Source organism: Rutilus rutilus, assembly GCF_951802725.1.
Source record: "Rutilus rutilus genome assembly, chromosome: 23".
Classification (NCBI taxonomy): domain Eukaryota; kingdom Metazoa; phylum Chordata; class Actinopteri; order Cypriniformes; family Leuciscidae; genus Rutilus; species Rutilus rutilus.
The window spans coordinates 7,388,063-7,407,688 of NC_140233.1; the positions used below are offsets into that span (position 1 = coordinate 7,388,063).

Sequence of the window (19,626 nt, forward strand, 5' to 3'; positions counted from 1 at the left end):
TCTATGATAGCATCAAAAATCGCTATTTTTAAAACACTAAGGAGGCTCGACACAACATAAAACTGCTCGAAGTATCACCAGGGGCTCTACACATTTTTTGTGTACTAAAAATTTAAGTTTTCCTTTAAAAATGAAAAATTGCAAAGGTTTTCCATGCAATTCTCTCTCTCTCTCTCTCTCCTTTTTTTTTTTTTTTTGCAGCAATAAACATGTTTTTCATTAGGTTAGTGTTCGAAGGGCTTGCAGTAATGTTAACAGCCAGTGAATGGCGCTTGATTGGCGCTTCACTAGGTTCACAGAGGTGGAGCTGGACGTCAAGCCCCACCCATTTGGCTTCGCGCCGCTTGAAACGTATGTTATTGTCACGTGGTACTTGTTACTTTTCTCAGCGCTGTATTAGGATGGACCAATCACAGCCATTTGTGATTATTGGATAAGAGTAATTATTATTATTATTTTACTTTTTTTTTGTAATAAAGAGAGTTCTGTGCGGATTTCAATGTAATCATCATTTGAAATTTGATACAAAAATATTGTACTTGCTTATGTCTCCGATAACAAACAAACGTCCTAAAATTTAAATGTGTCTGAATGGCAGATTCGCCCTGCGCCCTCATAACTATTTGCCTCATTGTCATTGGTAATAACGCCAGCATTTGTCACTACAAGGCATTGTACTATCTAGATGAGTTACTGTATTCAATCAGATGTGTTTTGAGTTGACTAGAAACAGTTCCAGTCAGATCCTTCAGTTGATTTCCTGACCGCCGAGCGGCGCCACAAACGCGACTGTAAATCTCACACTAAACTGCGCGACTCTCATTGTTCGATCGTCACGTCATGGAAAGAGTCACTACGTTTCTGCTCAAAGTAAAGAAATACTTTATGAAAAACTCTTCACGGGCTTGTTGAATCACATCTCGAAGGAAATACTTTGAGTGCACAGCGATTTGAACTGGACCTGGGGATTATACAGATGCTTTAGATTAAGTTTTTGTTCTTTTGTTGGCGGAATGCAAAGGATGCGTTTATTTCTCATCTCTGTCCGGGACGGAATGTTTGGTATAATGTTTTCATCTGGAGTTTAGTTCAGCCGGAGTTGCAAAACAACTGTTTGTTTTTAAATATTTTCACAGCATGCAAGATGGCTAAAACTTTTGTTATGATGAGGCACTGAACTGAATGTGTTTGCCGGTGTCTCAGTTCTGCTGGACGGGATTTGTGGATTTATGGGTTAATTTTTTTGCGGCTGAAGAATTCTGGTTTTGTGGGAATAATGAAACGACATAAATTAAGGGAAGTTGGAGAATAACAACCTGACAGGGAGTTCCAACATGTGATATAGGATATTATTTCCGAGGAAAATTAAGATTCCTGTTGTCTTCTTTGTGGTCAGTAACTTTAAAAAGGCTTGAAGATCTTTATCTTGAAGAATGTTATTTACCAACACCCTCAAAACTACTAGTTTTATTAAAGTGCTATGAATACATTAAGAAATACTGCTGTACTACATACAAAGGTAAATTTTAATTTATCTAAGCCCTTTTTTTCTTAGATTTGCAGTCTGATATGAGGTAAGGGATCTTTTTTTGTGGCCCTTTTTTTTTTTTTTTTTGCATTTGTCTTGCAAAAGTTAGAAAAATGTCCCTGAGAGCCAAAGCCCTCTACACTTTCCAAAGTGAGAACAAGGAGGAGATAAGCATCCAGGAGAGCGAAGAGCTGGTTATTTTCGACGAGAACTCTGTGGACGGCTGGTTACAAGGGGAGAACAGCCGAGGAGAGCGAGGCTTGTTTCCTGCCTCGTATGTCCAGATCATTCGGCTCCGATCCGGGTCCAACCTGACGGATCAATCCCTCAGTTCACCTGGAAGCTCTCCTGGTAAGGATTTGTCGTACATCCACACAACTACCCCGACGCCGCCGAGTGACGACGATGACGACTGGGACGACTGGGATGAAACCTCAACGGTGGTTGAGGATGAAGACCCTCGGAGAGGGGTGGGTGCCAATGGACATTCCCAAAGTCCATATTCCAACCCCAACGTCCACTACCGGACCAAGCCACACATGGAGCGTCAGGACAGCATGTCGAGCAACAGGAAGGGCAGCATGGTGGGCAGAAACTTGAACCGATTCTCCAGCTTCGTGCGCTCAGGTGTGGAGGCCTTCGTACTTGGCGACGTTCCCATGATGGCTAAGATCGCAGAGTCGTACACCATCGAAATGGGCCCCCGGGGGCCGCAGTGGAAGGAGAGCCCTCAACCCTTCTCCTGTTCCATTGAAGACCCCACCAAACAGACGAAGTTCAAAGGCATTAAGACGTACATCTCGTACCGCTTGACCCCCAGTCACATTGCCAGGCCGGTTTACCGCCGCTACAAGCACTTTGACTGGCTGTACAACAGACTACTGCACAAATTCACGGTGATTTCCGTGCCGCACCTCCCTGAAAAACAGGCCACGGGACGGTTCGAAGAAGACTTCATCGATAAGAGGAAGAGGAGGCTCATTTTATGGATGGACCACATGACCAGCCACCCAGTGCTGTCTCAATATGAGGGTTTCGAACACTTCCTCATGTGCGGAGACGACAAACAGTGGAAACTCGGGAAGAGGCGGGCAGAGAAGGACGAGATGGTCGGGGCTCATTTCATGCTCACCTTCCAGATTCCCAACGAGCATCAGGACCTTCAGGACGTGGAGGAGCGCGTTGACACCTTCAAGGCGTTCGCCAAAAAGATGGACGACAGCGTGATGCAGTTGACGCACGTCGCGTCGGAACTAGTCCGCAAACACTTAGGAGGATTTCGGAAGGAGTTCCAGAGGCTGGGGAACGGCTTCCAGTCCATCAGCCAGTCCTTCTTGCTGGACCCTCCTTACAGCTCGGACGCCCTGAGCAACGCCATCTCGCACACAGGCCGCACCTACGAGAACATCGGGGAGATGTTCGCCGAACAGCCCAAATTCGACCTGTTTCAGATGCTGGATAAACTGTCGCTGTACCAGGGCCTGCTGTCCAACTTTCCAGACATCATCCACCTGCAGAAAGGTAAAGTGAGCTCGAACAAACTCAACTTAGTGCTGTCAAAACGATTAATCGCGAATAATCGGATATAACATAACATCGCTATTAATCGCATGTAACAGAAAAGTTTGTGTTTATATAATATATGTGTGTATATACATATATATTTATAATTATATATATGTATATGCGATTACTCACGATTAATCGATTTGACAGCACTTGTTCACCCACAACTGACTCTCTTTCTTCTTTCGAGTTTTTTTTCTTCTGTGGTCATCTTAACTCAAATAAAAAAATATATTAAAAAAATCTTATTTTATTACAGCTAGTAGCCAAGACAACATATTTCTCATTTTCATTTTACTAACTAAAACTGAAAAAAAAAAAAAAACACTAATAATAATAAATAAATAAAAAGTAGAAAGAATTCTACTCTGAATTCGATCCGGATATAGTTTTTGACAAAAACACGATTTTTGTTTTTAAGGAAACTTTTCCACGTTCAAATGTTGATTAAAAAAGTAATACATGAAGCTGGAATTAATTAATTTTTTAATCAGAGGGTCTGTTCTTTCTTTTGACATATTGCATATTCAGATATTCATACATCAAAATATTCTGGGGGCCATGAAACTTTTGTGGAAATGATAAAAAAAAATGCTGGCGCTGGCTGAACACTGAAACGCTGAAAGAGTTAAAGATATTTGCTGATCAATGAGTTAAACACGTATGAGTATTTTACACATGGGTGTTGAAATTCAGCATTCGTCATTCATTGCATCACCTCCACCTTGTAAATGGTTTCTACACCCCTTAGTTTAGGTTACTTTGGTGTGCTTGTTTCTGAACCTACTGACTTGCTCAAATGTGGGGCACGCAGCTGGACTGACCCAGTGACATCATGCCTGTAGGCAGCCAATCACACGTGTTGTTACTCATGAGCAGGGGTTAGTGGGCCTCGCATTGTGGACTGGAGTGAATTTAGTTGCGGATGATGTCAGGTCAGGTGATTTGCAGAGACATTTTAAAGCTGAAAAAGTGATGCATCTGACATTTACAGGGAGTTAAGAAAGAGAAAGTTCTGGCCCTGCTCCTGACGGGAAGCATCCTCTAAATCACAGGAAGTGTGGGAAATAGCGTGATTAATCAGTGCACTCAAGTCCAAGACATTAAAGCTCAATCAGTTTGTGGCTCAGACAAGCTTCCACTTTCATTATGATCCTTCTGTGGAATGTCATAGTGATGTTAAGAATGTCTCGCTCATGAGAGCGCAGACTTAACATACGCTGGCATCCTGACGCTTAGTAAACGCCAGTATTTACTCTACGGGATGAAATTTGGACTCACTTTGGGCCTGTTTACACTTAGCCACTTCATGCGTTTCCGCTGATCGGATTTGTCCAATTTGTCATTTACACTCGTCTCGGCCACATAAATGTGTCTCCGCAAAACGAATATAAATCCCTATCTTAAAATCCAAATCACGTGAATGAAAGCTACAGTTATAAACTGCATTTTATTATTAATCATGAGCTAATTTCAAGATTAAAGGCCGCAATGGGAGAGTGAGCAGCATCAGCATTGGTGAGATAATTTAGTCTCACTGTTTTTAATGAAGATGAGTGTGTGTTGAGCTTCAGGATGCAACGTCAGTTTCATTTTTGGCTTGCTGAAGAGATCCTCAGCTGTTACAGTAACACTGTCATATCTGGTTACCAGTAGCCTAATAACACGCTCTCACACATTTCTTTTGCGCCATTTTGGGAGGAATAAAAATTTACATGTGGCTTCAACAACCAGATGCATTTACACTTGTTCAGGTTTGACTGAAATGCGTCTCAAATCAGTGATCGGATTTAAATCCGTCTCGGAAGTATTTCTTAGGGCATTTACACTGAGAGCTATCCGATCAGAGACCCGGTGTAAACGGGCACTCAAGCCTCATCTTAAGCCCTTAAGATTTCAGATCCAGTCATGTTTAGCAAGTGTGAATGGCAACAAATCATAATAATAATAAAAGTAAATAAATAGTTGGAGTCTATTATACTGTAAGAGTCTATGATTGGATCATTATTGCAGTGATTATTATGTTTCTAGCATGTTATATGTTTGGCAACAGTTCTTCTAACCCTAATTGATGGAGTGTGTAGCTTTTCATTTCTTCAACAACCATGTAGGAAGACACAACATGGCAAATTTATGCACCTCTTGATGGAAATAACATCAAAACATTCATTTCTATCAAGAGGTGCATACATTTTTGGTCAAGATCTTGTATTGACAATGCAAGAGTCCAGCACTCTGTAAAGTCTCCTCCAGCACATCCCAAAGACTTTCAGTGAATTAAGATCTGGACTCAGAGGAGACAATTCATGTGTGAAAATGATTCTTCATGATCCTCACAATCATTCTTTCACAATCTGAGCCTGAGGAATCTTGACATTGTCATCCTGGAATATGATCATGTTGTGTCTTCCTATTTGGCTGTTTATGAAATGAAAAGCTACACACTCCATCAGTTAGGGTTATAAGAACTGTTGCCAAACATATAACATGCTAGAAACATAATAATCACTGCATTGATGATTCAACAATAGACTCTTAAGCATTTGCCTCTTTAAATCCAATCTTTTTTATTTTTTGACCGGACAGTGTGTGTATATGTATATGTATATGTATGTATATAGTGGTCATCAATCAATCAATCAATCAATCAATCAATCAATAGTCGTAGCTGTGTCCAAACTTTTGCCTGGTAGTGGATATTTATGCTTTTCTGACCACTTTATTTGTATTCATCATCATCATCATCATCATCATCAGTTCATTAATGCATAAAGTCATGCAACTTGAATTTAGTTAAAGATAATAAGCAATGCACTTGTTTAAAGGTCCTGTTTATGATTTCAGCCACTTTGAATTGGACCGGCCCAATCTCCAAAATCTCTCCCTCTAAAGACATACCAGCAAAACTGAACATGCAGTTTGTTTTATAGGCAGAAAGACAATTGTCGGTATTCAAACTGTAATCAAAGTGAGGATTTAATGTTGTTAAACAGGTTAATGCTGCATTGATGCGTTCATTGTGGTGAGATCAGTCGATTGTGGAGGAGAACAGAGATGTGTATCCTCCTTATTACTGAGCAAGTTTGCTGAAGGCGTGATGGGTCACATGACCGAGGCACAATGCCAGACCCCAGATTTACGGATAATGAATGGAATATCAATGGAATAATACATTTATTCCCATAAAGTAGGAGTGATTTCAGAGACCTTACATCATTATTGTGCCTTTTGGGTTTGTTAAAGTAGCATTATTCTCCAGAATTAGTTGGTGCTTATCAAACAACCGCCCTAAGCAAACAATTGACATGTGAGTGTGTTGAAAGGAGGCCAGTATGATTGCTCCAGTTTCACGTCCACACCCTATATAACGGTCGTAACATGATTACTGTTCATGTTTAGACACAATGGATCTTAGTGTACAATGCATAATGGTGTTTTTAAAGAATCAAGTTGCTAATAGCAACTAATGGACACAGAAACCGCCTCCTACAATAGAGTATATTGCGCTGCTCATGTTAGACACAGGCAGATTTAGCAACAGTCGTTGAATCATTGTTGAATCATCACTGATGTTTGACTTAAGTTCAATATTTAATTTGCTCATGAATCCCTTGAATCAGTGTTGATTTAGTAGCATTGACATATAATTATAGTTTTGATGAACATTTGAGTTATTTTTAGTTTTTTAACATAGTATACATATATTAGTACATATATATAAAAAAGTTATTTATATGTATATTTGTTTTAGTTATATTTTCAGTTTTATTATTTATTATTGCTGAATCAACCCAAATTCAACAAAACTAGGCTAGTTTTTATGGGTTCAGAAATGGGTAACAATTGCAGGTTACCACTTTTTATGATGTAATAATAGTAAAAAATATGTAGAGATTTGATTGTATAGAAACATGTTAGGCTATGATATATTTGTTCATAGTAATCTCTATATAGTAATAATTAGGGATGCACGATACATCAGCCACCCTATCGTTATTGGCCGACATGTTAATTTTTAATGTTGTTGTTATCGGCCTGATATGACAATTTGGCTGATATATTAAAGCTGATAAATAATGTATTATTTGACATGTCAGGTGCGCACTCATCACCATGATGGTTTTGAATCGCTTGAAATATCATTGGAATCTGCAAGTCTGTCATATAAGCTACATAAAATTATGATGAGAAGATCATTATAATTGTGTGCTTGGGATGGTGAGACTTTTGTTTTTGTCATCAGGCTCTCAAAAATTTGGATTTAGATTTATTGGCCAATATATTGTTTGTCAGTATCGGCCAAAATTTTCATATTAGGTGCATCCCTAAATATCAGGGCATATTTATATTATTTATATTGATTATGTCAGCAGAAAATTTAATTTTAGTGGCAAGAAGATTTAAAATAAGGTGCACAATATGACCAATAACATTTATAACATGTTAGTTTTGTCCTCTGATCTCCCTGCTGTAGTTAAAAAGCATATAAGGACATCCTAATGCTCGTCCTGCAGTTAGGGGACAGTTAATTGACTGTAACGTTTTGACTTTGCGATATCTTAAAATTGAGCATCTGTTTCTCTTGTGAGCCGCACGACAGCACAGGGAGAGATCAAAGAGAACCGATGAACCGAGGAAAAACAACACATGACCCAGGGAAATAATAACAGCCCTCTCTGAGCACGCTCCGTTCGGCTTTTGCGCGTCCCAGCCAAAGAGCCGTAATCAGATCCGCCGTGGGACGCCAGGACACTTGACCTGACGTCCAGAAGTCAGCTTGAACCCGACCGACTTCTCGAATTAAAGGCTATGGAAATATTTAGCTCTTCCAAAACCAGTGGGAAATGAATTGGGATTTTAATCCAAAATATCTCCCACCTCTACAAATAGGGAGAGAATGAAAAATACGAGTAAAAACAAAAGGCGTTCCAGGCCTCGGGCTCCGCGTGTGCAGTAGTCATGAACTCTTTGGCTTTTATGGGTGTTGGTCTGATTTTATTGCCAGTAATACACACTCTCTCTCACACACACATACACACGTCAGAGTTGTGCATTTTTGTTGCTTTTAGCTTTTAAATAAAGAGGAATAACATGTCAGGGCAAGACCTTGAATTCCTCTCCATCTCTGAGCCGCTCATGGCTAACTTGCAGGAAGTGAGCCAGTTTTGTACTTCATGCATGTGTCTTAAATAATCAAGAAGTGTAAGCGTGTGTGGTTGAACAGGAGAGGCATACAAGACGGCATATTATCGCTTCACACCTGTCCTGTAATAATAGAGCGGCTGAGAACACAGAGCTAACTTAGATTTTACTCACAATGTTATACTTTAGCCACTCTTAAAGGTCCCATTGCATGGATTATTTTACATTTTTAGAATGTTTCCTGGGGTGCCCTTATAATGTTAGTATGTTTTTTTTAGATCAAAAGTTGTTATAATTTAGAAATAAAAGGCATTTTTCCTAGCCTGATTTTAGCCTCTGATTTGAATGCTCTGTTTGAAGGGGCGTGTCTGCTGTGAGACTTCAGTGTAAACGCCCACTGCTGTGATTGGCTGCTGTGAGACTTCAGTGTAAACGCCCACTGCTGTGATTGGCTGCTGTGAGACTTCAGTGTAAACGCCCACTGCTGTGATTGGCTGCTGTGAGACTTCAGTGTAAACGCCCACTGCTGTGATTGGCTGACATGCTTGCATATGAAATATTTAGCATAGCATTACACGTGGAACTCTCTCGAAAACTTTTACTATTACAGCTATTATACGTTTTTACTATTACAGCTATGGGGATTAACGAATCATGAGAAGTTTTTTTAAGTATTTAGATCTACTCCCATCACATATCTTATCATTGCAACGCAGTTTCTGCACTCTCACTAATGATTTCACCAATGCAAACATGAGGTAAGTACAGTAAGAGCTTCGTTGTGCAGCGTAACAGCGTCATTGATTTCATAACGAGTTTTGGCAAGTGTCCAGATAAACTCGCGCTGTGTGATTGACAGCTTGGGCGACTGGAAAGGGATTGTTCTTTGATCGCTTTCTGTATATTAATCACAGTTTAAGTAAGATTATTTTCATCCTACTAAGAGAAACGACGTGAAGTTGATCATTTAGTCACTGGCTTGATTTACTGATGCATAAACAGTATTGAACGACTTTGAGAGAAAGATTATCTGTCTGAACTTGAACAATTACACATCAGACAACACATAACCCACTGGTTCTTCAGAGGCTCGGATGAAGGAACTAAAAAAATACTTTTGTGTTCATTTGTGCATCCAAACACTGAGTAACTGCCGTGCTTCGCTCGTTTGCAAGCCATGATGTCTCGAGGAAAAACCAATATCGCGCTCGCGCAGCTCATTTTCTCATGGGCGGGCCAGAAGAGAAAGGGGAGGTGACCTTTCCCCTTATGACGACATAAGGGGACGATTTCTAGATTCGCCCGTCTGAGCTTTCATTTTCTCAAAAATACCCAGGGCTTGGTTTACACCCATCAAAACGTCTAGCCACTGGGGGACCATAGGCAGGCTAGGGAAACTCATATTAAGGTTACAAAACCTCATGAAGTGAAATTTTCATGCAATGGGACCTTTAAGTAATTAAAGGGATAGTCCACCCAAAAATTGTGTCATCATTTACTCACCCTCATGTTGTTCCAAACCTGTACGAGTTTCTTTCTTCTGCTGAACACAAAAGAAGATATTTTGAAGAATATGGGTCACCAAACAGTTGATGGACCCCATTGATTTGATAGTATGGGAAAAAAAAAAGATACAATGGAAGTCAATGGGTGCCTTCAACTGTTTGGTTGCCGACATTCTTCAGATATTTTTGACCAATTTCACTTTTCTGACCTACTTTTAAGTACTTTTGTGATGGTGCTTATGCTAATGCTAAATTGCCTGTTGAATGCTCTTTTTGGCATTTAATGTTTGAGTTTTGCAGTCAAATGCATCTTCGAGTGTATTTATACTTATTATTTGCATGATCAGTTCGGTTTTTGATCAGTAAAAACTGATAAAGTGGTCAAATGTACTGGATGTATGAAATCAGGCGTGCTAGCAGAGTAACAAAACTTAATTTTTAAAAGCATACATTTATATTAACCTACTTCTCTTTGTACAAGTGTTTTGCTAGAAAAGCATGCTTTTTTTTTTGGCCTACCTTTATGGTTTGTTTCTCCCCTTCTGGTGTCTGAGAATTTGCTCTGGGATAAATTGAGCTGTGACTGTTTTTTCCAGTCTGAAATTCCTCTGTGTTTCCGCGGCGGTGCTGTTAGACACATTAAATGCAGCTCTGAGGCTTCAGGTCAGTCATTCTTTGTGCTTTTAACATTCGTTTCACCTCAAAGACTGAGAGAAAGCTCAGATCATACACTGATCCTATTTCTGACTGCAATTAGCATCATGCTAGCCTATGTGGCATATTATATTTAGTTTGTTTGTCATATCAGATTGAGGTTTTTCTAATTTAAGAAAGTATAACGCAAGTATGTTGTATATCGAGAGTATTAAGAGCTACAACAATTTGTTATGTTTACTAGTAACTTGCGTAGGAAATGTTAGCTTTGCAAGCTAATTGGTTAGCTGGAAGCACTTCAGAAATGTTTACTTTGACATTTTGCTTAATTTAAATAACTTGACATTTCATTATGTAATTCAGAAGACACTATTTTACTGCTTAATACTTTGTAGATCAACAAGCTGTATGTTTTTTTTAATTAGACACTGACTAAAATACCCACAGAAAATCATTTAGGTGGCCAAGGGAGTTTGTTTTCCTTCTGAAAGCCTCGAGACTTTCCCTCAGAGTAAACTGAAGCCATATATATATATTCTAGTGTTTATATAGGGAAAACAAATAAATAGACACTCACTGACCACAAAAAGTGATGTGCAGACATTTTACGGATGCTCAACTTCCTCTTTTAATGGCTCTGTTAGCGCACGTACAATGAAGTTTTGCATGTTGGAAAATAGAGAAGAGGAATTCACTTAATTCCTGTCATTCATGTGCGCTAATGTTTAGCATGTCTGTGGTCCATTAGAGAGGACGAATCAGATTAAACCCTCTTTTAAAGTTTTGTTTACTGAACATCACAACAAAGTGAGCAAAACCAAATTGGAATGCTAGAAATGTGAGCACAACTTTGATAATAACATGTTTTTTGAGCAACAATTCGGCATATTAGAATGATTTCTGAAGGATCATGTGACACAAGACTGGAGTAATGATGCCGAAAATTCAGTTTTTATCACAGGAATAAATTACAAATCAACATTCAGACTTTAATTTCTGTCTCTTTAAATAAACATCTTGTGAGATATTATAATACATCTGTCATATTGAGCATGGCTTTGTTGAATTCAATCCTGCAGACTTGGTGTGTGTTCGAGTGAACAGAGAGTCAGTGCTGGACCGTGCCTGGTACCGCTGGACACTCGTTCTGTCCCTCCGTCGTGAAAAAAAAATCACCCTACTGTTTCATTGTCCTCTTGGAAGAAAAACATCATGGAAAATAGGTTGACTCTTTAATGTCAATGCCTTATTAAAATGTGGCAGTCTGGCAAAATGAACGCTTGCCAGTATGCAGAGATTAGCCAATCATTATAGAGGTCATTTACATGTCATTTGCATACAGTTTTATATGGTGTACATTCATATGAGATAAATATCAGTAGCGTAATACTGTATAATAAGCAGTTTAATTTTATATTGTATGTGGGTCGCCATGTTGAGATCACATGACCAGCCGAATATGACAAAATTGGCAGCTTTATCTTGTTAACCCCCTTGTTATTGCATATTTTCATAATAATTAAGGCCGACTGTGAATAGCTCATTTCTACTAGAGTAACAGACATTTGATTTAGTATGAATTGTTTTCCATGCATGAAAGCCCATTTTTGCCACATAAGAAAACATTTGGTCAATTGTAGTTATAAAAAGTTGAAATTATGACATACTACTTCAATTATGAGATTATGCTAAGAAAGTGTTTCTCTTATTTTTAACATCATGAATGAGTCGAAATTATGACATACTAAGTCATATTTATGTGACAGTCAAAGTTATGACATTCTAAGTCATCATTTATACAATTATGAGATTAAAAAGTCAAAATTATGATATAATAAGAACGTTTTTGACTTATTTTCATAGATGAGTCAAAATTAGGCTACAAGATAAAAAGTGGAAATTTTGAGATGAAGTTGAAATGATGAGATAAAAGCAAAGTCTTTATTACAGAAAAAGTCAAAAGTACTTTGTCATAATTTCATGTCAATTTTTACTTTTCATCTCATATTCCTGACAGTTATCATAATGCCATTATTGTGACTTAGTATTTTTCAATTTTGACTTTTTATCTCAATTATGATTTGCCATATGTTTCTAATGTGTTGGAAATGGGTTTCCATTCCTCAGGACAAAATGCTACAAAAAGTCCGCAATTTTGCTCAATGTGGTTAGAAATGATTTCCAAAAATAAATATGCAAACCACGACCTTGTTTATGGGGCACAATATAGTCACAATATAGTCTAATTGTAGATGTTCGGTGAGGGAATGTAAACACAAGGTCTTTGCATACGGTCTCTGAGCTTTCATTTGACTACACACAAAGAACACAAGACTTCCTGTGTCAGATTACAGGTGTGTACGGCACTGTCAAACACTGACCTCTGATCAGTCATACACACTCCATATCTAATCCCTCATGCTGTCCCTGACAGTCTCGGTCTTCTGCGCTACAGATGTGATGATTTAGTGGATCTGTCTGTTCAGGTCTCCAGATTCAGTCGTATTTCTCTTCGAGTCCTGTGACTCAGCGGCTCCGTTCTCATGAGCGTGCGAGTGGTTTGTTCTGTCACAACAGGACGTGAATGATTAGAACCGGTTACGCTGGAAACGTGAAGCAAATATGGGACAAAAGGCACTTTTATCTGACAAGTAAAAAAAAAAACAGAGCTGTGAACATTTAAAAAGAATTTAGTATTTGTTTTGCTAATTTCCGGGTCTCGTTTGGCGTTTGCTATGCAGAAAAAGTGTTAGACAAACAAGTGTGATGTAATGTAAAGTTTAACACTTGTTATGTGCTAATTCTGGGAAAGATTTTTACTTTGCAGGTCAAATTGACCCTAAATTGGATTCAATAGAATTCACACATTAAAAAAATCACACTATAAAAAAGTAAAAAAACAAAAATAATTTTTAATTATATTTTTTAGTAAAAAAAAAAAAGAATATATATATATATATTTCTGACTTGCCACTGTTGCCTTTGGCTTGCTCAGTTGGGGATATTCTGGGGATATCTAATTTGATTTTATCAATAAATTCCACTAGAAACAAACCTTGTTGTATTATTTTAATTTAATACTGTGAAGCTGCTTTGATACAATCTGTATTGTGAAAAGCGCTATACAAATATACTTGACTTGACTTGACTTGACTATATATAAAATAATTAAAAAAAAATGTTTTTCATTTTTCGTGAATCGTCAGAAATGTTTACAGGGAATGTCAAAAAATGAGAAATTGTCACAATATTTAAAACAAAAATATATATCCCTGGTTACCTGGTATTTCCAACAACTTAAAAATATGTTATTAAATAAATATATGTAGTATGTTTAAATTATTGATTTATTTGTTGTTTTTATTTGCTAAATCATTCTGATACATGGATATCAATTGCCTATAGTGTCCTTGTGTGCAAACTTTTGTAAATATATATACAGTGCAATGCATAAGTGAATACACCCATGCTAAAGTTGACTAAAAAGAGGAATAAAAAATCATATTTTGGAAATTGAACTTAATGCCTTAATTAAAAAAATTAGGAAAAATCCAACCTTTAAGGACACAAATTTTCTTTGTGAATGAATAATGTATCGTAAATAAATAAATGTTCTTCCTTAAAATACATGGTGCATAAGTGAGTACACCCCTATGTTAAATTCCCATAGAGGCAGGCAGATTTTTATTTTTTAGTATTTTTTTTTATTTTTTTTTAGGATGCTATGCATCTTGATAAAGTTCCCTTGGCCTTTGGAATTAAAATAGCCCCACATCATCACATAGCCTTCACCATACCTAGAGATTGGCATGGTTTTATTTCAGTTAGCCTAAAAGCTAGTTTGATTTGCATTGAGAGATGATCTTATGGAAAGTACCCCATGCCAATCTCTAGGTATTAAGTTCAATTTCCAAAATATGATTTTTTATTCCTCTTTTTAGTCAACTTTAGCATGGGTGTATTAACTTATGCATTGCACTGTATATATATATTTGATAAATCAGTCTGATTTCGGTTAGTAGAAGCCTAGCAGTGTGCTAAAAACATACATAATTAAAAGTTTTCTTCAGCGCCATTGCTAGTGTTTGACTAGTGCATATATTTAAAAACATTTTAAAACCTCTCTTTTTTGCTTCTTTTCAGGTGCTTTTGCAAAAGTAAAAGAGTCTCAGCGCATGAGCGACGAGGGGAAGATGGACCAAGAAGAAGCAGACGGCATTCGCAAACGCTGCCGGACTGTGGGATTCGCCCTGCAGGCCGAGATGAACCACTTCCACCAGCGCAGGGAGGTGGACTTCAAAGAGATGATGCAGGCGTATCTCCGCCAACAGATCGCCTTCTACCAGCGCGTAGGTCAGCAATTAGAGAGAACCCTTCGCATGTACGAGAGCCTCTAGAGCCTGACCTTCGGCCTCTGGACTGTAATGGAGATACAACACTCCTGTGGACGGATTAGCAAACGCTTTTTTACTCCCAAAGTTGGAATTTTTGAGTTCCAGACAGGATTATTTGCAAGAGAAACAGGACATTCTCGCTTCTGCACTTAAAAATGTCACTTTTAACCCCAGAAACCAACAATGCAGTTGCTTTTGATAAACCATGTATATCTGCATCTTCATGTTTTGAATTTTATTTAAATGCCTGTTAGATCAGCCTTTTACATTGCCTGTTACTTTTTTCATATTTTTTATTCGGCACTCACAGGTGTGCGAATGATGTTTCCTGCGTGTTAGCAGGTGCAGACGCTAATCTGACGCCAAAAACTGGTCATGTGACAGAAGTTGTTTACGCATTAGTTTGCTTAAACGCAATTATCTCTTAAAAACATCAAATTGTAACACCGTGTCTTATCCAGGCGCAATGCAAGAAAAAAGTGTAAAAAAAAAAATGCTGAACGTTAAATTTTCTGTTTATGCGAGTTGCTCGTATAGTTTCCCCCTCTGAAATCTCATTGGTCCAAAAGCCTGTTCCAGTTCACTGTATATAGAGTGCAACAGTTGGGTTTCGGAAGTAAAAACTCCATTCATTTTCTCTATAGGTATTTTTAATTATAACTTATGAACCTCACTGTGAGCTACGAGGTTGATGATTGATGGTTTAGTTTTAAAATAATCATGTTTAACAGCAGAATTCGTGGTGAAAAACTACATTACCCATGATGCTGTGCAGAAATTCCACCAATCAGAGAGTCACTACAAGCAAAACGTGCCAAGAGAGCTATTTAGCTCCACCCACTCCCGTGAATATATATATATATATATATATATATATATATATATATATATATATATGTATATATGTATGTGTATTTTGCAAGATATTTTGTTTTTATATATATAATCAATATTTTTTAAATGAGTGTTCTTTTATTTCTCAATCGTTTTGATGATGCTATTCGCAATGCTTCATGGGATTGTAGTTCTTTCCATCACTAAAGCCGTTAAGTACACAGTCTTGTACAAAAAACACAAATTTTTGTCTGATTTTCAAATACTTTTGCTTCCAATCAAATTTGTAATGTTGTGATTCACCTCGTAGCTGATTGGCTTGGTTCATGGCTTAAAACGCTTTAACAAAGTTAATGTTTTATTTTTATTTTATTCCTATGGAAAAAAAAACTGAAAAAGTGGGCAGGCGTTGTTGCGCTCTATTAAACAAAACATGTTCTGATTGGCTGGGATTTGGCGCAAAATTTCGCTTTTAGTGACGACAGTAACATGACTTGGCGCTTGAGACGTTCAAATGCTAAATTTGTTTGGACAAGATGAGCAAAGAATTTAACCCACATAGCAGGTTCATGTGGCTTCTGCTCACTTCCAGGAAGTTTAATCCGATATCATGTTATTCTAGTTCCCCTTCAGACCCAAGATTCCTGAGTTTACGTGAAAGTACGTTTTCTGATCTGATACAATGAGAGTCATATGATATTCATCAGGGCTTCAGATGAATCACAGCAGGCTTGCATAGCACGTTCTTCCAAGCTAGACGGTCCGGTACTAATTTCTCCTGGTGTTATTAAGACAAAACATGTTTTTGTGAATTCTTGAGCAAGAATCCCCGCCCAGAGATTCTGTGTATCAGATGGAAACACTTCAGTATTAGCATTAGCATTAGCATTTAGCCTAACTGTTTGTTGTTCAGGGTGTTTCTAATGCAAAATGGAGCTCATATCCTCCTCGTCTCCTTTTTGTGTGCCCTCAGGAAAAACTTGAGAGGACTTTGAGCTTATGTTAATGGGTTTTGTTTTAATTTCCTCAAAAGTAGGCTAATCTTTATTTTTAGTCGCTAGGTTTAAGGGGTACAGAAGTTTATGTAAGTCTCAAGGCTGCAATCTGTGGTTAAGAGTTGTGATTTTTACAAGGCTTTTGGTTTAACTGTAAAACTCATCTCAAGTTTCAGATTGTAAACTTGGATGTTCACTGTTTGCACACTTAGTAACTGAGGACCAAATGTAAACCTTTGGGTTTACCAATGTTTTACTACAAACGTGTTCAAATCGGAGCAGATTTGGCCACAAGCAATGTATTAATGAATAAAAGCCAACATGAAATCAACGAAATTGACGTTTACTTTCTTAATAGACATTAATGCGTTTTTCTTTTTCAATGGATGAAATCAAATTTAACTCTTTCCCCGCCATTGATGGAATTTTCCGGCTTTCCGTGTTTTCACCGTTATACGGTAGGGGGCGCTATTACACATCGTCTGAAAGATTTCTGAATCTTCTAATTAAAAACACAGGTGAAGAAGAAGCAGAAACAAGCGATAGCAGTTGTAAGCAGATGCATATGTAAAATAACGCGATCATCAACATTAAACAACATATAAATCAAAACTGCCTAGTGTTACTGAATGAAAAGTCGACCCAGGACGAGCTATAGGACTGTGAAGCTTCGTCTATGTTTTGATCGTCATTCTGAATCCCATCCAGACATAGTCTTTGACAAAAACACGATTTTTTTCCCAGCTTTTTGCTCAAAATGTTGCTTTTTTGTGAAACATACATTTAAATGTTGATTAAAAAAAAGTTGATTTTTGTTTGTTTAAAAGCAGAGGGTCTGATGCATGTTCAGATGTTCAAACTTGTGAAAATGATCAAAAATGCTGGCAACTTTTTTCAAAAACACTGGCGTGGAAAGAGTTAACACAAAATTTAGCTTTTTTTTAATTGTCAAAATATGTTGTATTATGAAAGTAAAACGGCTTGCGAACCGCATTTTATGTTGACTTTAACGTGATCGCCGCTCTTGTGGTTTGTAGAAGTTGTGTTTTGGTGTCCAGATGTTTATGTGTCCACAGAAGGAAATGGTCATCGTTTTCGAATCAGTTGAAGCAACACTGAAAGATCCCGTAGGGGATTTCTTTTCTGGTGAAGCAGGGGAAAAAAAAATGCACATAAACAAAAGCCTCTGCTCTTAATTCTCTGGAAAACCTTGGAAGGCAAACAGACCTTGTGTCGAGGTTGCGTGTGTCCACTCACATTCCGGGATACAGCTGAGCTCAAACGCACAGCTTTAGTCATACCCAAGCAAAGACGGTTTTCCATGACTAGACTAATCCAAATATTCCCTTTTCTTAATGATCTTCTTGCGTTTCGCACTACAGTCAACAGCAATGTCACACCGGAAGATGGATTACACACATTCTGAGAGACAAATCAAGCAAATAAATGGACACAAAACGTTTATTGGGGGAACGGCAGACCTCGCACGGATGATTTTGGACTCTTGTTAGGACGTGTGAAGCCGCGTCCAGCACATTGCTCTGTGTTTACTCACTGTAAGGAGGACAGTAGGATTTATATAATGTGTAGATTTTACACTTTTACACAGTTCTGGTGTCCAACAGGGGATCTGAATAAAGAGATCTCAAAATGGATTCAGTGTCTTTTTTTTGGGGGGGGGGGGGGGGGGGGGGGGGACTTTTGTTTTGTAAAGCAGAGATTTATGAGTGATTGGATGCATTCTGTTGCAAACCACCAATAAAAGAGCTTTGAGATTTGAGTTAAATGGCACTGATGTAGCAAAAATAACCATTCTTGTTTTCAGTTAACTCATTAGGGAACATGTGGACATAAAATATCTGCCAACATTTACTTAGTCATGTAAAAAATATGCTAATTAAAAATGAGTAAGGCCACAAGCAGTTTAAAACTGACATGAAGACAATTTAACAAACAAATACAACAAAAATCTATCTATCTATCTATCTATCTATCTATCTATCTATCTATCTATCTATCTATCTATCTATCTATCTATCTATCTATCTATCTATCTATCATCCATCCATCTATCATGTTGAATGTCTTTCTTTCTTTCTTTCTCTCTTTCTTTCTTTCTTTCTTTCCATCCATCCATCCATCCATCCATCATGTTGGATGTCTGTCTGTCTGTCTATCTTTCTTTCTTTCCATCCATCCATCCATCCATCCATCCATCCATCCATCCATCCATCCATCCATCCATCCATCCATCCATCCATCCATCCATCCATCCATCCATCATGTTGAATGTCTCTTTCTTTCTTTCTTTCTTTCTTTCTTTCTTTCTTTCTTTCTTTCTTTCTTTCTTTCTTTCTTTCTTTCTTTCTTTCTTTCTTTCTTTCTTTCTTTCTTTCCATCCATCCATCCATCCATCCATCCATCATCCATCCATCCATCCACCCACCCATCATGTTGAATGTCTCTTTCTTTCTTTCTTTCTTTCTTTCTTTCTTTCTTTCTTTCTTTCTTTCTTTCTTTCTTTCTTTCTTTCTTTCTTTCTTTCTTTTCCATCCATCCATCCATCATGTTGAATGTCTCTTTCTTTCTTTCTTTCTTTCTTTCTTTCTTTCTTTCTTTCTTTCTTTCTTTCTTTCTTTCTTTCCATCCATCCATCCATCCATCCATCATGTTGGATGTCTGTCTGTCTGTCTATCTATCTTTCTTTCTTTCTTTCTATCTATCTATCTATCTATCTATCTATCTATCTATCCATCCATCCATCCATCCATCCATCCATCCATCCATCCATCCATCCATCCATCCATCCATCCATCCATCCATCCATCCATCATCCATCCATCATGTTGAATGTCTCTTTCTTCTTTCTTTCTTTCTTTCTTTCTTTCTTTCTTTCTTTCTTTCTTTCTTTCTTTCTTTCTTTCTTTCTTTCTTTCTTTCTTTCTTCTTTTCTTTCCATCCATCCATCCATCATCCATCCATCATGTTGGATGTCTGTCTGTCTGTCT

The 19,626-nt window shown here is 37.8% G+C and overlaps 1 protein-coding gene across 1 annotated transcript; it reads left to right on the forward strand.

Annotated features, from left to right (window-relative positions):
- Positions 1 to 705: 705 nt before the first annotated feature.
- snx33 (sorting nexin 33) lies at positions 706 to 15,272 on the forward strand. Its single transcript, XM_084397122.1, has 2 exons — positions 706 to 3,049; positions 14,539 to 15,272. Exons 1-2 carry the CDS (start codon positions 1,642 to 1,644, stop codon positions 14,790 to 14,792), a joined length of 1,662 nt encoding a protein of 553 aa, XP_084253248.1. The 5' UTR covers positions 706 to 1,641; the 3' UTR covers positions 14,793 to 15,272.
- Positions 15,273 to 19,626: the final 4,354 nt, after the last annotated feature.

What these genes read in the sequence shown, in the direction of transcription:
- snx33 (XM_084397122.1), top strand. Translation starts at nt 1,642, where the DNA reads ATGTCCCTGAGAGCCAAAGCCCTCTACACTTTCCAAAGTGAGAACAAG. An exon ending in CATCATCCACCTGCAGAAAG is followed by an intron (nt 3,050 to 14,538) that starts GTAAAGTGAGCT and finishes GCTTCTTTTCAG; the next exon opens with GTGCTTTTGCAAAAGTAAAA.